General features: G+C 39.2%; 1 protein-coding gene across 23 annotated transcripts in view; it reads right to left on the minus strand.

The window, feature by feature from the left end:
* Positions 1-3,099: 3,099 nt before the first annotated feature.
* Positions 3,100-16,630, minus strand: part of LOC113841376 (transportin-1) — a 51,480-nt gene continuing 37,949 nt past the window's right edge. For 21 of the 23 annotated variants that reach the window (XR_011805566.1, XM_072030481.1, XM_072030483.1 and 18 more), the window contains 5 exons: positions 15,915-15,951; positions 15,062-15,161; positions 7,936-8,012; positions 6,202-6,344; positions 3,100-4,658 (listed from right to left, as the gene is read on the minus strand). Coding sequence is in view for 20 of the 23 variants with exons in the window: in XM_072030481.1 (XP_071886582.1) it covers positions 6,237-6,344; positions 7,936-8,012; positions 15,062-15,161; positions 15,915-15,951 (322 nt within the window). In the remaining 3 variants the exon portion in view is untranslated. Of the gene's footprint in view, positions 4,659-6,201; positions 6,345-7,935; positions 8,013-15,061; positions 15,162-15,768; positions 15,842-15,914; positions 15,952-16,630 lie in introns of those variants that run through there. The other 2 variants (XR_011805565.1, XR_005261339.2) reach the window with 2 other exon arrangements.

Consider the following 16,630-nt stretch of genomic DNA (forward strand, 5'->3'; position numbering starts at 1 on the left):
TTCTCTCTAGCATTCTTTTTATGAGAGGTGTATCTTGCAATGCAAAAAAGACTATTCGTCCCCAGATAGGTGTTATAACTACTCTGTTACATTATTTGATAAATGTACAAATGTTCCTGGATAATATTCAGTGGGGTTGCCACATTGTACAGATTACTAATGACGACTTAGCTATATTACTACCTTTATTGCGGTGCAGGACTGCAGAACCGCAGATCACAATAACAAATGACCACCGGCAGGCTGTTTCACAAATAGCTTCTAAGGTTGCAGGCGGCACTGCTAGCAGACGTATAGTAGACGTTGCACTCTCCTTCCTAATTAGCAATCGTGTCTCATCCATTTGCGGTGATTGGTCAGTGGCAAAAAGAAAAGGGGGAGAGTAAGGGGCGACAAAGACAGAAACGGTTTCAGGAGGATGCCACTGACACTAATAGCACGGGTAATAGGAGTAGTATAAGTGACACAGGTGATGGCAAGGGTGGAATGATAGGGCAGCATTTTTGAGTTCTGGAATGGATTTTCCTACAGATTCAGCCAAAAATGAGTGTTCCATATTCTCCCACAGGCCAAGTGATGGTTGAACGATCACATCAGGTTTTAAAGGAACAATTAGTGATATTAAAAGAAATCAAGGACATCGATGAGCGATTGTCCTAGACATTGGGTGTCTTGAATCACTTACGTTTCACTGGTGACCGAGAAGACCCTCCTGCAAGTATTCATTTTCAAACAATAAATAGAACAGCACCAAATGTGTTACCACAAATAAGAATGAATTACCAAGATCCTGCTACAGGAACTTGGAAAGGGCCATACGGACACAGAAATACAAATAACACCTGTGGTTACAATGACACTACTAGGCAGGGTTTAGGGGCTTATGGCACGGAGACAAGGGGTAACAACTATAGCATTTGGAACAATTTTACGGCTATGGCCTTACCTCCTGATGTTTTTCTGATTTGCGGGGATAGGGCCTGGCAAGGTATCCCTGCAAATGCTATCGGAGGTCCATGTTACTTAGGTAAACTTACTATATTTGCTCCAAGCTTGTCACAGTTGCTTGAGATCACCAGACTGTCCTGGTTTCAGTTAGAACAGAATTAATTTTCTTCCTAGTAGCTGGTGGAATGCTGTGTTTTGGCTTAGGATGAGAAGAGTGCTGATAACATGCCGATGTTTTAATTGTTGTAGAGCAGTGCTTATACTAAGCCAAGGACATCTCAGCTTCTCGCTCTGTCCTGCCAACGGGCAGGCTGGGGGTACAGTAAGAGCTGGGAGGGGACAGACCCAGGACAGGTGACCCAAACTAGCCAAAGGGGTATTCCATACCATCTGACGTCATGCTAAACAATATATAGGGGTGGCTAGCCGGGGGAGGGGGCCGGACTGCTCGGGGTTAGGCTGAGCATCGGTCAGCGGGTGGTGAGCAATTGCATTGTGCATCACTTGTTTGTACACATTATTAGTAGTAGTACTATTATCATCATTGTATTATTATTATTGTTATTATTATTTTTATTATTATTATTTTCCTGTCTTATTAAACTGTCTTTATCTCAACTCACGGGCTTCACTTTCCATTTCTCTCCCCCGTCCCAGAGAGGGAGGGGGGAGGTTGAGCGAACGGCTGCGTGGTGTTTAGCTGCCGGCCGGGTTAAACCACGACACAGACATAAACGGGCATTGTTCGCACTGGATTCCAATAATAATGTTGAATTGCTTGGTGATGCAGCTAGAGTGGCATTGGCAATTTTCGTGCCAGGAGTGGCATCTGCGGCCGCACTTAACAACTTAGAAAAATTGGTATGCTGGTCCGAGAAGCAAGCCCATGCCACGACAGAGATACTTGTGATGTTACCTGATCAAAATAGTCTGCGACATGTGCTCTTACAGGATCGAGCTGCTGTTGACTTCTTGCTCTTGGCTCAAGGGCATGGGTGTGAGGACTTTGAGGGAATGTGCTGTTTAAGCCTTTCTGATGAGTCAATTCACAAATCCATTACTTTCCTGAAAGAGCACATGAGAAAGGTTCAAAATGATATCAATCCGTTCAATCAATGGCTCACTGATTTGTTTGAAATGATGCATAGATGGTTACTGGGATTAGTCGAAGAGGGATTAAGGATCCTGTTTATTGTGGTGTTAATCGTCATTGCGTGTTGTATTGCAATAAATGTGGTTAAAGGGTTACTTGCAAAACTGTTACATCGGGCTTGGTTTGCTCAAAAAGAAAAAGGGGGAATTGTTGAGGGATTTTTGAAACAGCAAAGATCCCATGGCTTGCTTCAGCTGAGCAAACCAAGCTACCAGGACGACTATGAGAAGTTCCCATGACTGTGTTCCCACATCGCCCAATTGAGGAATTTAGAAAAATATTGTTACCAGCAGCTGGCTTCAAGGACAAGGTCTACGTGACTGCTAATCACAAGGGGGTTGTTTTCTTACAGGTGAGGTTGTTTTCTTGCAGTTGTTTGTCTGAGTGCTTTTGACCAATAATCTTGTGTGAGACACTATCCGCCCCTGTTAAGTTCACTATAAAAGCTAGGCTATTCGGGTAATAAGAGGGGAGCACGATCTGACCATACTAGTGTCTGTAGTGCTTTCGGCCGTTCTTCCTGCAACAACATGCTATCATGCATTTAAAAAGTAAAAAAACCAACTCTTTAAACAGCATATGTTCACACTCACAGCTCAAACTTCAGTGCAATGACTAAGTCATTTAACACTCAAAGAACAGAACCATGCAAAGAAGAGCAAGTTCTTAAAAACAAACAAGCAAAAAAATCACACACAAAAAAACTTATCCAGTATCCATTCTGCAATGTAAAGGTAAGAAACTAAATCTATAAACAGGTTGTTATGGATTAATTTTGTTTTGCAGATTAATTATGCAGCACTTGAAAAATGGAAAGGTGTAGCTTCACCTCTGACCAGCAGAGGTCAGAGAGTTAAAAATCTCTCAATTTTCCTTTATCGTCATGGGATACTCTTTATGCTCTAAATTAATAAAGACTTGAGATGGACACAAGATCAAGTGTACCAGTTAGGATTTCACATTCACAGTACATAAGAAAATGCACATTGAAGGAAAAGTAAAGGGTTAACTTAACAAGGATTTATTTACAGGAATACATGTAAGTAGAGAAAAACAGCAACAACAACAAACAAAAAAGAAATACCTACAAAAAAGCTGAACAAATGAAATGAAGAGGATCCAAACCAATTTCACTCTGTATTTTTAAACTTGCACACTTGTGCATTTAACTACATCACAAAGGGCGACCAACATGCATCAATCAATACAGTGTAGATACCCTGCATTACATATGTGAACTTAAACATCTCTTTAAGATCATGCTTTGAACAAAAGGAAAGCATAGAAGGTAATATGTTAAGAGGGAATAAACACAAATAGAGCAGTCGTCATCGACTTCACAATTTTCTTCATGTGCCAACCAACATTTATGCAGCTTTTAACGGATCTTACCATGTAACTTATTTTTAGAGATTCTGATAAAAATCACTATATAACCATGAAGAAAGCGCATCACATTGACAGCACAGAGGCAAGTATTTTGCACAGCTATTTCAGCTTTCCATATTGTGCAGGTTACACATAATACAATCTTATTGTTAACAGCTCCTAAAGACATTTCAAAGCCTAATTGTTAGCTACAGTACTTTATATCTATGTTCTCAATAAAAATAAAATCCACAGAATTTTAGAAAAGGAATTTTAAATGCAGGGCTATATTGAATTGGTAAACCGCAACACAAAACTGGTACAAAAACAGGTAAATGTATAACAATTTTACTCCATGAAATGCAAAAGCATTCTACTTCCCCCACTAATTTAAATTACTTCTGATCACTATGAGCCAGAATGCATGCCTGAACCTTAAACTGCATGCTAAGAATAATGCCTTAGTCTAGAAATTAAACCTAATGAAGTACAATAATCAAATATCATATCTACTACTTTAAATTTAAAAAAATATGCAAAACCGAAAGGAGTGACTCACTTGGCAGCTTGCAGGTTGCTTCATTTTGTCCAAATTAACCTTTATTAGTTTACAATGGGGTTTCTATATTGTACACTGCAAGTGCCTGTTCCTAATACAGACACAAGCTGCATTTTAACTGTACTAGGTTCATTTGCGTAGTTCTTCATTAACATGAAGATACCTAGGAATCCCATCAAGCAGGATGAAATAATGTAGGAAAACCTTACTTAAAAAAAAAAAAAAAAAAAACAAACCCTTTTACTGTTTGTGATCCCCCATTCTTAGGTTTCCTTTGTTGTGTGCAAAATAGTTTTCCTCTTCACATATCCCTATAGTTCAATTATGCATTTCTTGCTTTGGTACAATTCCCCACAATATTCCAGGAAGTGCTGTTTTGTGAATACTTTTTTCCTTCTTCTTCACGTCCATTGCAGAGTTGTAATAGGAGATAGATTTCAACTTACAAAGACTCCAGCTGTTTAAACATTTCCCAACATTGACTTAATACAGTGACAGCAACTTCCCTCCCGTCCCTCCCAGTATGGTTGGGACTGTACTGTGTTCACTACTGGTTTACCCTTCCCCCCGGTAAAGGGTAATATTTCCCTGGGTGCAGAGACTCCCTCATAGACCCCCAGACTGAAGGACCTGTAAAAAGAAGAGATAGAGGTATAGTTAAATCTTACTTTGCATCTTAACTTACAGACCTGTGCATAAACAAAGAGCTTTTTTGCCTTTTTTTAAAGCAGTAGGTACCAACCTTCAAAGGGAAAATCTAGGCACAAATTTGTTTTTAAGATTGTATTTATACCAGGTAAGATTATTATCCATGAAATAACAATGCATGCTTTAAAGCTATACCTTCAGTCCCACTACTGTGGCTAAGCTTAAGATTTAAGCAGTCATATATTTTAACAAGCTTTTGCCCATTTAGTACAAAATTATGTGGTAGTTATGACATTGAAAAAGAATATTAAACATACCTTCTATTAACCTAATGATTTGATCTTTAGGTGGATTAAAAACAAAACAAACAGACAAAAAACATACCACAAGGCATCTCCCTCAGTACCTCAATACAAACTGAGAATTTTATCATTTTGCATTCTTCCTCATTAGGAGGAAAAACAAACAAACCTTATGGCAAAACTAAAATAGATAAACACATAAATGTTTGAAGTTGTTTTATTTTTAGTCCATTGTTCAGATCAAAGATGTAATTAAAACAGTATTTCTTATATTGCTAACTCTGAAAAATTTAGGCTGACTTTAAATAGTTCTCCATTCAATAATAAAACAGAATTGCATGATTCACTCCAATAATTTCAGTACAAAAATTCTACATCAAATATTAAAATTATATAACAATTAAATGAATAAACTTAATTTTCCTTCTTTTTTTGGACAGTATAATAACCTCCTCACAGTATCAGACTACTTTCTACATGAGAACTTTGCGTTATACAGTGTGCACAGAGAACATACAAAGTAAGGTGGCATAATAATATAACTATTCTAGAATGGACAATCACTGTTCTTTGTTGAAGTATTTCCTGTGACAGAACTGTATGCACCAATTCAGAATTGCTGAAGTGGAACACTGCAACAAAGAACACATCAACCTAACCAAAACATAAAGCTCTACAGTCAGAAGAGTTACAGATTAGCATAACATCCTTTATTCAATGCAAAGATCATCTAATGTGTGATAAGAAATGTATTAGACTTCTTATGGCTAACATGTCTTAACAAAGTTGCTTTCCTATCCTAGAAAAAATATTCCTGTTTAGACCACATCTGCCATCTACTTATTCATAACACACACAGGGAGTCTGTGTCTTTAGTATGATGACTTGAGGATCATATTAATTACTTTGCTTACTAAACCTGATCAGGCACTTTTTTACAGAAGGAAAGATGGAAAGAGAGTGAGTGTATAACATGCATGGTAGCGTAGCAAGATAAGATTGGTAATGTAGATGTAACAGAGTCAGACAACTGCTTTTGCGACAGCTATGCTACCAACATTTAGGCACAGTATCTTCCCCCCTGCCCCTTCTTATAGGAAGGGAAGATATTTGCCCCAGTGCATCTGAAAAATTGTAATCTAGCCAATTATGTTTCATATAATGCAAATAGGGAGGAAGTCTGTTATACAGCTCTGTTTAGCAAGGAAGATTTGTGTGCCTACCTTTAATTATGGGACTGCAGCTACAGTGCACGAGGTTAAACTCTGTAGTAAGCTTCAAGGAGCTCTTTTAAGGGAAGAGGAAATTGGTCAGAGAAATGCCTCCAATTCTCATCCCCAACTTGATTTTTAAATCCATGAAGAATCTACAAATAGGGGGAAGGTAAAGAATTACTAAACAGTAGATACATAATCATTATTTTCTAGCAATGTATGCAGTAGGCCACAGATCCTGGACTGTGCATCTGTCAAATATTTAATTGGAGAATTCAAATGAAGTGTTAAACAAAGGAAATTTAGTAATGCCTTTCTTAAAAGAAAAAAAAACAAAACAAAAACCAAAACATTTCAGTTAAGCATGGCATGTAGAATAATATAGCTATCCACACCGATTAATATAAATATATATTATATTATATTGCATGGAGAAAAGCACAAGAGAATACACTGTAAAAAGCAAGTATGTCCTTTTGCCAAGTGACCATAAAACATTGCGTCTAGCTTGAATGCATTAGATCCCATATGAATATGCTAGAAAGAATATGAAAAGAAAAAAAACCTGAATTACTGAAGCAAGTATTCAGTGCTGAAGAACTAGTACAGAAACATGCACTGAAACTGCTTTGGCTAATCATCACAGAGAGCATCATGGACTTTCTTTTAATCTTGTAAGTATTTGTTGTTTCCTTCTGCTGACACTGGAATACTCAACTGTGCATTTCCTGAACCTAATGTTCTTTTCAAAGCCTCTTAGCCTGTCTCCTAACTAGTACAAAGAGATTTCTTTCCTCAAGCTGGGATTCAAAAATTCTAGCTTCTGTCCTGATGTTCACACTTGGCATTACTTAAAGTGCCAATGCTGACCCATAATCCATGTAAGAAATATGCCCTGTTTTAGCTTTAAAAGAAGTATCATTAACTTTTCACATAAATCCTTCCTAAAAAGAGATATCTCACTTTACAACATATGAAGGAAGCCTTACTACTGAACAGTAACAGCATTTGTTCATGAAACTAAAATAAGGATGTTTTAGGTTAAAAAGACACTAATGCCAAGACATAATCTATCACTTCCTACTATCACTTCCTAGGTGTTTTTTTTTTTTTTTTCCTGCTTATTTTACACAAGGTAAATAGCTCTTTTGCTTAAAACTTGATTAACACTTTATCTAGGGATGTATTCTTGGGTATCAATGTACATTAGTTTCTTGAAGATTTATTCATCTAAGAAGGCTTCAGCAAAAGCAAGATTAACAGATCAGGATATCATTGAAATATTTGCAATTTTCTAGATATTTCTCAAAAATAACATAGGCATCTTTGTGTCCAAAAAAAAAAAAAAGTCTTGAACCATATAGATCTCATTTTCTAAAAAAAAAAAAAAATTCTTTATGTGGTATGAAAAAAAATATCTTCCAAATGCAGTCAAAACATAGCAGGCTGGCATTGTGAAAAGCTCTTTGAAGATGATTATACTTTCAAATAAAATCCCAAATGAACTTTTCAACACTATTAAAAAGAAGAAAAGAAGTTTGGAATAATCTGAATGCATATAAGAAAACAAAGTTTAAGAAAATCTTCAGATTTTTTATGATGTTTTGTCTGAAAATTTATTATTTTGCAAAGAAGTCTCTGTGACCACAAACATGGGAAGTCCTAGTATTGGAAATAAAAAGCAAGAAACAGAGGATCCAAAACAACCATAGTTAGTGCATACTGTCATATTAGAAACATTACCTTACAGAACATGTCTCGGAGATCATCTTTTGGGTTAATCCATGATGCAACAGCATCACAAAAAAAATAATAAAGTCCTATAAGATTAAACAATCACATAGGTTAGAAACCTCAATTTATAGGTCTAAAAGAAATGGTTTGACATTCATTCTATGAACTATGCAGTCTTTGATCCTAATTCACAACTCTTTTTAAAAATGCATTTATTTTCCAGTTAATATAGGAAATAATAGTAAGGTATTGTATGCCTTAGTGTACAGAAATAAAACTAGCTGAGTGTAGGAAAAGCTTTGTTTCATAAGCGTATTGAAATACACTTCTCCCTTCCCACATCACATTTGTCTAACTTTGAATTCTTTCAGTATGTGTACCAAGAAACAATCATCTTAACAAACAACGAACTCGAGACCACACTTGCAATTTTCTCTTGCAAATTTGGAAAAAAAGCTGCTGTATTTCTTCAAGTAGAGCCAGAAGTTGTTTCTGGGACGCATAGAATGTTTATCATACATGTTCAAAAACAAAGCCACACCATAATCCCTGCACTTAGTTCATCTGCTGTCATGCATTACACCTCTTATGACACCATTAAAACACTAGTCTTTAATCACTAAGTTGATAAATGCACTTTATTTCCCCCTCCCCTTAACTTGTGTGAAAGAACAAATGGACAACAGAAGAAGGCTATACTAAAGATCTTAAAATCTTTGTCAGCAACATGGACAGTAGGACTGAGTGCATCCTCACCAAGTTTGCTTACGACACCAAGCTGCATGCTGTGGTTGACATGCTGAAAGGAAGGGATGCCATCCAGAAGGACCTGGACAAGCTTGAGAAATGGGCCTGTACAAACCTCATGAGGTTCAACAAGATCAAGTGAAAGGTGCTGCACCTGGGTTGGGGCAATCCCAAGCTCAAATACAGACTGGGCAGAGAATGGATTGAGAGTAGCCCTGATGAGAAGGATCTAGTGGGTGTTGGTTGAAGAGAAGATCAACGTGAGCTGGCAATGTGCACTTGCAGCCCAGAAAGCCAACTGCATCCTAGGCTGCATCAAAAGAAGCATGGCCAGTAGGTTGAGGGAGGTGATTCTCCCCCTCTACTCTGCTCTCCTAAGACCCCACCTGAATTGCTGTTTTCAGCTCTGGAGCCCCCAATACAAGAAGGATATGGAAGTATTAGAACAAGTCCAGACGAGGACCATGAAGACAATCGAGTGGCTGGAAGCACCTCTCCTATGAAGACTGGCTGAGGGAGTTAGGGTTGTTCAGCCTGGAGAAGAGAAAGCTCTGGGGGGAGACCTTATTGTACCCTTCCAGTACCTAAAGGGGGCCTACAAGAAAGCTGAAGAACTCTTTGTCAGGGAGTGTAGTGATAAGACAGGGAGTAATGGCTTTAGACTAAACGAAGGTAGACTTAAATTACATATAAGGAAGAAATTCTTTACTATGAGGGTGGTGAGGCACTGGAACAGGTTGCCCAGAGATGTTGTGGATGCCCTATCCCTGGAAGTGTTCAAAGCCAGGTGGGATGAGGCTTTGAGCAACCTGGTCTAGTCGAAGATGTCCCTGCTCATGGCAGGGAGGTTGGAACTAGATGATCCTTAAGGGAAAACATTACATTGGTGTAGCTTTATTTTAGAGCTGTGGAGACTGAAGAGCAAAGTCATATTCTATTCATAACATCTAACATTTTAAAAATGTCTTCCTTGTCATGCTATTTAAGTAATGTATCCAAAGCTGAAACAGAATCTTCCCTAGCCAAGTTTTAAAAATGAAGAGGTGGTTATTATTATTATTATTATTATTATTATTATTATTATTATTTTGTCTGTTTTTTTTTTTTTTTTTTAAAGCCTGGAATGCCTCTGAAAAACAGATCCCCAACACAAAAAAAACAACCTTGACAAGTAACAAAATGGAGTTATTTTAAATATTGTTGAGGGATTTTTGAAACAGCAAGGAGGCCATGACTTGCTGCAGCTGAGCAAACCAAGCTGCCAGGACGACTACGAGAAGTTCCCATGACAGTGTTCCCACATCGCCCAATTGAGGAATTTAAAAAATATTGTTGCCAGCAGCTGGCTTCAAGGACGAGATCTACGTGGCTGCTAATCACAAGGGGGTTGTTTTCTTGCAGGTGGGGTTGTTTTCGTGCAGTTGTTTGTCTGAGTGCTTTTGACCAATAATCTTGTGTGAGACACTATCCACCCCTGTTAAGTTTGCTATAAAAGTCAGGCTATTCGGGTAATAAAGGGAGAGCATGATCTGACCATACTAGTGTCTGTCATGTTTTCGGCCATTCTTCCTGCAACAAGTGGAGCCTGAACAGGCTGAGACCTGGCGAGACACGGAGAGACCTGAGAGATGCGGAGTGGAGTCGCGGTGAAATGCGGAGAAGTGCAGTTTCTGAATTTTAATTTGATCTAGGAGAAGCGCCCCACCCTTTGGTGGCTCCTGTTTGGGACCAATAACATCTTGAACCTGAATAAAGGTAAGCAAAAATTTTGATTTTTATGAGCTCCCTTGCCGGCTGCAGCACTATTTTTTGCCCGTAATTCTGCACGCAAAGATCCGAACGAAGACGACAGAGTCGTAAGTATTTAAGGCGTATACCGTTCAGTTGGGTGGGATTCGGTTGCCTGTGTGTGTAAGAGTGTGACTGAGATGGAACTCAGTTCCGAAGCGAGTGTGGAGGTCTTCTAACCGTGGTTCCAATCTCCCGCAAGGGACTTGGCCGGTGGGATTCCTATAGGATTTGTGGGTGGGTGATAGGTCCTAAACCCCCTGCAAGACACTCTTACTAAGGTAACCAAGGGCTGTGGGAAAATAGTAGTAAAATTCCTAGATGGGTCAGACAGAATCAAAGACCAGGGACCAGAAGAAAGGGAGCAAATTACCAGACATACCACCAGAAAATCCATTAGGAATAATGATTGGAAATTGGAACGATAGGGGACCCAGAAAAGGAAAAAGTAAATTAAAAATGGTCCAGTATTGTATGATAGAATGGCCAAAGGAGCCTTTAAAACCACATGTCTTTTGGCCTGTTTTTGGATCCTTTGAAGACTGGATTTGCCAGGCCTTAAATACACATGTTAATTCAAAGAAACCTTTTAGCCAAGAAGAAAATGATCATGCAGGATTATGGATCAGGACTTCACGTCCTTTTCCAGCCTCAATATTTACACTAAAAGCAGATGAGAAATTTGAAGAAGAAGAAGAAAACAGGAAAAAGAAAAAGATGATGAATGGGAGCCGTTGGATAACCTACCACCTCCATATTCTAACAATCCACCCCTGGCGGCTCCCCCTCTGGTGGCCGTGGTATCTCCACCAGTACCACTGTTGCCCCTGCCTCCACCACCAACAGCACCGGAATTAGACTGACCTCCGGTTGCATGTATGAGAAGTAGGACTGCTGTATCTGAGAGAGCTTCTCTATATCCCTTAAGAGAGGTAACCCTTGGAGGCTATCAGGGAGGCATCGGGTTTGTGGCAGTCCCATTAAATACCCTGTTTGGTCCTGTTTGGGTGCCAGTAGGGAGGATAAAATATCTATTGGTAATAGTAGATCATTTAACACAATGGGTAGAAGCTTATCCCATAGCATGAGCTACGGCACAAATGGTGGTAAAAAATCTATTAGAACACCTGATACCTAGATATGAAATAATCCAGTACATTGATTCTGATCAGGGCACACACTTTACTTCTAAAATAATAAAATTATTATGTCAATCATTAGGTATTCAGTGGGAATACCATACTCCGTGGCACCCACAAAGCTCAGGGAAAGTAGAAAGAATGAATCAAACAATAAAACAATTGGCTAAATTAATGATCAAGACACAAATGCTTACCTGGACGAAATGCTTACCGTTGGCACTTTTAAACATAAGAACTAAACCACACAGTGAGACTGGATTATAGCCATATGAAATGTTATATGGTATGCCTTATTCTCAAGGGATGCCTCTAGGGAACAATGTAGTTGAGGATCGTAGTATCCAGAAATATATAATTACTATTGGAAGGAGATTACAAGAGCTAAGAGAAATTGGAATGATGGCTCAAACACCACCTTTAGGATTTGCTATTCATAAGATACAACCAGGAGACAAGGTCTTAATAAATAAACCTGGAGGGAAGAATCACTGAACCCCCGAGGGGAGGGACTGTACCTTGTTTTACTTACTACTGAAACAGCTGTGAGAACCACAGAAAGGGGTTGGACCCATGCATCCAGAATAAAAGGACCAATAACTACCGAAGCTTGGAGGGTTGAGTCCGCTTCTGGGGAACTGAAACTAAAGCTAAAGAGGGACTAGTATTCTGGCAACGAGGCTCTTCATGAATTAAGGGCACCAGATAAAGGGGAAAAGCCTGAAGGGATGAAAGGGAGAAGGCAAGACCGGGGCAGGACCCTCCACTGCGGTGTGTATGGTCTACCGAGGGAGGCAACCCCTATGGGTATTGACTGCCGAGTGAGAGGGCCTCGACTGGACTTCTCCCGTACTAAGGCCGGGTTGTCCCGGGGAAAGAAAAACAAACAAACAAAAAATAATAATAAATAATAAATAAGAACTTTTTAAAACCCATATAAAATTGTAATTAGTTTTTTAGGAGCTGGATCACCCCCAAAGGCTGAACGGTAACACAAGCTCAAATCGATCCTGGAAGCGGGCCCAACCCCTTGATGGAATGCATTTCTCACACCCTCAAGATTGGACGACACAGAAGGATAAGAAATGTTATATTTCCTGGTACTATTTTTACAGGGGCAATTGAGCCATGGGCGAGAATGGAAGAATAACATTTTCATTCTGGGGGAGGAAGTAGCCAAGGCCTTTAACCTTAGTAACTGCTGGGTTTGTGGAGGACCGGGGGGGAACTGAAAGTTGGCCCTGGGTAGCTGGCCCGGTCGAACCCAAGTGGTGGGTTAGTAATTTGAGTGAAGTTCATAATGGGACACAATTTTGGAAAGAGGAAGAAAGCCCGTGGCAATTGCACTCGTCAGATCGGGGTATATACTGTTTAAACAGAACAGGAACAGTAGAGGCAAAAAAAGCATTTGTAATTGGACTCTATCTCCCAGATATGATTGTACTGATCCTGAATGTGGACCTATAAACTGTACAGCATATAAAGGAAAAGGGAATGCTACATACATGTATGTCCAGCTGAAAAACAGGACTTGGATGAAATGCTCATATAACAAATTTTTTGGATCTGGATGTAAAACCATGGCAAGAGCACAAGCAGAGGGACAATTTGATGTTCAGATCCTGAGTGTGATAACACCACTAGGGAACAGCGTGTGGTAAGGGTCTACCGCTGGAGGTGGCAAGATGAAAATGGGAAACAAGTGTTCTTTAAACATTTCTGGTCAGCTCGTAATATGACAAGCCGCCAAGGAGAACTTGGTTGTAATTGTAAGTGGGAATCCAGTGCGGGAGCTTGGAGGTGTACATATACGAGTACTAATGGGGCGGACATTGTAACAGGATCACTCGGTAATGAAAACACTCTGTATTTTCATGTTCCAAAGAATAAAAGTGAATGGGATGGTCCTTTTCCAAATGGGACGTGGGCTCTAAAGGGACATTATTGTGTGTGGCAAACATGCCTACAAAAGGCTACCAAAAGACTGGTCAGGAATATGCTATGTGGGATACATAAGACCTTTGTTCTTTTTATTGTCACAAATACAAGGAAATAAATTAGGAATAAAATTATATGATGATCTGAATAGAGAAAAACGATCTATTGATGCTTTCTTAGCCAGGGGTAGCGCCCAAAAAATGGAGAGAAGATGAATGGCCTCCTGAAAGAATCATAGAGCATTATGGACTGGCTACCTGGAACCCGAATGAGGTAGTATCAGGGGCCCGAGAACCTATTTATAATTTGAATTGAATAATTAGTTTGCAAGCTGTCCTTGAAATTATAACCAATCAAACAGCGACGGCTTTGGATCTTTTGGCTGATCGGTCCACCCAGATGAGGAATGCTATCTTTCAACATAGAATGGTTTTAGACTATTTACTAGCAGAAGAGGGGGGAGTGTGTGGAAAGCTGAACGATTCTAATTGTTGTTTACAAATTGATGATAACGGGAAAGTGGTTAAACAGATAACAAAAGAAATTAGAAAATTAGCCCACGTCCCAGCACAAACTTGGAAGGGTATGGATTGGGATTTGTTTTCATGGCTGCCCGGTGAACCATGGGTTAAAAGGATGTTATTTTTATTTTTATGTGGTGTAATGATGTTATTGTTTATACCTTGTATGATACCTTGCTTTACACTATTGATGTGCCGGAAAATAAATAGTACGCAATTTGTGATGACATCAGTAGAGAAGGAAGGTGATATGTCAGTAATGATGCTTAAGAATTGGACCCACCAAGAACGGACTGATGAAATCCAGTTGTTACTGGCAAAATTTGAAAAAGGGACACAAATTGAGGATATTAAAAAGAAGATAAGGGATTGTGAGGAATGTTTTAGCAATTCGTGTCAATAGAGAGCTTGAAGGGAAATGTATTTGTAGGCTTTTCCTTGAAGTCTCTGATATCTGGGGGGGGTCCAGAATAACTGCTAACTATTATGACTATTGCATGGGACACTATGCAAGTCTCTGATATCTGGCCAGGAGATTAAGGAGAAGGGGAAAGCTGAAGGACAACTAAAAGACAAAGCTTGCAGGGGATGCTGCACAAGTCTCTGACATACAGCCAAGTTGGACAAAGAAGAAGGACAAGAAAAAAAGCCTGGGAGGAAGACTATGAGCCTTCAGCACGAAAGACCCCAGAGACCCCCAGAGGGACCACCGGAGACTGATACGCATGCTCCAATGGGAGGGTTTGGATTCCAGAAACTAATTATAATAACCCTGCTTTTTCTAGAAGTAGTAATTAATATGTATTAGCCTAGGAGCATAAAAATAAGCCGCCTGACGTAACTGGTGTGCGTCTTGGTGGAGCGGAGGCTCCCGGCGCACCCAGCACTGTTTGCTTACCTCTATTCGTTTAATAAATTGTAAAACTTTGATTGTAATCCTATTTGGGACTTAGCCATTTATTACACTATGGAAGAGAGAAAAGATCTGTTCATGCATCTTACTTGGACTACTCCACTGGAGTTGACTGAGATCATTGTACATATCCCATGAAACGCTGAATCCTTTTCCTCGTTGTTCCTTATGTTTTGCAGAGATGTACACCTAATAAATTGGAAAACAAATCCTAGCTAATTCTACTACTTTTTCATTCAGTCAGGACAAAATTAGATTACAGTATTTGATGGAGTAAGTCACACTAAGATGACATTATTTTGAACACTTAGAAAAACACTTGTTGCACAGTGTTTAGTACTATATTCCCATTATGCATCACCTCTAGAATCTGGTTCTCCTGTTGCACTACATATAATTAGAAAGTGTGACCTGCATTCCATTAAATACAAAAGAAACATGCATCCAAAATATTATAGGAACTATCATCATTAGAAGTGTATGTTATGTTATCACAGTATGAATTATGTCAGATACGACTTACAGAACATGTGTTTAACTTTTACAGCAGCAAGCAAGCTATTTTATACATAAAAAGTCTATAACGTTCCTTACAGCTATTCAAGTCTCATACTGAATTTTAAGTAATGCACAGTTTAAATTTTACAGTATTGACATGCATTCTGGTGGATTTTAAAATGCTCTTTCATAGTCAAGCTTTAACACAACAAGCATGTGACAATCTTATTCCATGCATAAATTGGTTGTTAGCCACAACATAAAGAATACATGATGGTGCTACTGAAAACTCACATACCTGACAGGACAAGATTAGTCACATGGTTGTCAATGATTAAGGACTGAGATTTTGAAACCAACTGAAAATATATCTAAAAGTGAGATAGAGAAAAGAAAAGAGTGAAGAAACATGAATTTTAGAAAAGAAGATTGAATAATACACACCAGGGTCTTATAAACTGCTGTAGCACGGGGGCCACCTCTTGAGGACAAACGTAACCAAGACGACCAATTGTTATTGCGAAGGTAATGTAATCACGGTTATACACCACCAAACGCCAACCAAGACATGAACAAATGAAGGGGAGGAGGAAAAAATAAAGAAAAAACAACAAATAACTAAGAAACAGAAATCAACAGAATCTATGCATGATAAACGTAAGATTTCACCAGTGCATTATCACCACCCCCTAAATAAGAGGCAGCAACATATATGGTATACTCTCCAGGGTAAAAGAAAAACTAAATTATTAAATGAGAGAACACCAAAACCACAATTTAAAATCCAATGGTTTTCTTTCTGATTTAAGCAGTCATTTTGCCCTCTTCAGACTTCTCTACTACATAAATACATGACTTCTCTACTACAGACTATAAATACAGACTTCTCTACTACATTTGGAGAACAAGTCCTACGAGGAGCGGCTGAGGGAGCTGGGCTTGTTCAGCCTGGAGAAGAGGAGGCTCAGGGGCGACCTTATCGCTCTCTACAGATACCTTAAAGGAGGCTGTAGAGAGGTGGGGGTTGGCCTGTTCTCCCATGTGCCTGGTGACAGGACAAGGGGGAATGGGCTAAAGTTGCGCCAGGGGAGTTTTAGGTTAGATGTTAGGAAGAACTTCTTTACTGAAAGGGTTGTGAGGCATTGGAACAGGCTGCCCAG

Source organism: Anas platyrhynchos, chromosome W (genome assembly GCF_047663525.1).
Source record: "Anas platyrhynchos isolate ZD024472 breed Pekin duck chromosome W, IASCAAS_PekinDuck_T2T, whole genome shotgun sequence".
Classification (NCBI taxonomy): Eukaryota; Metazoa; Chordata; class Aves; order Anseriformes; family Anatidae; genus Anas; species Anas platyrhynchos.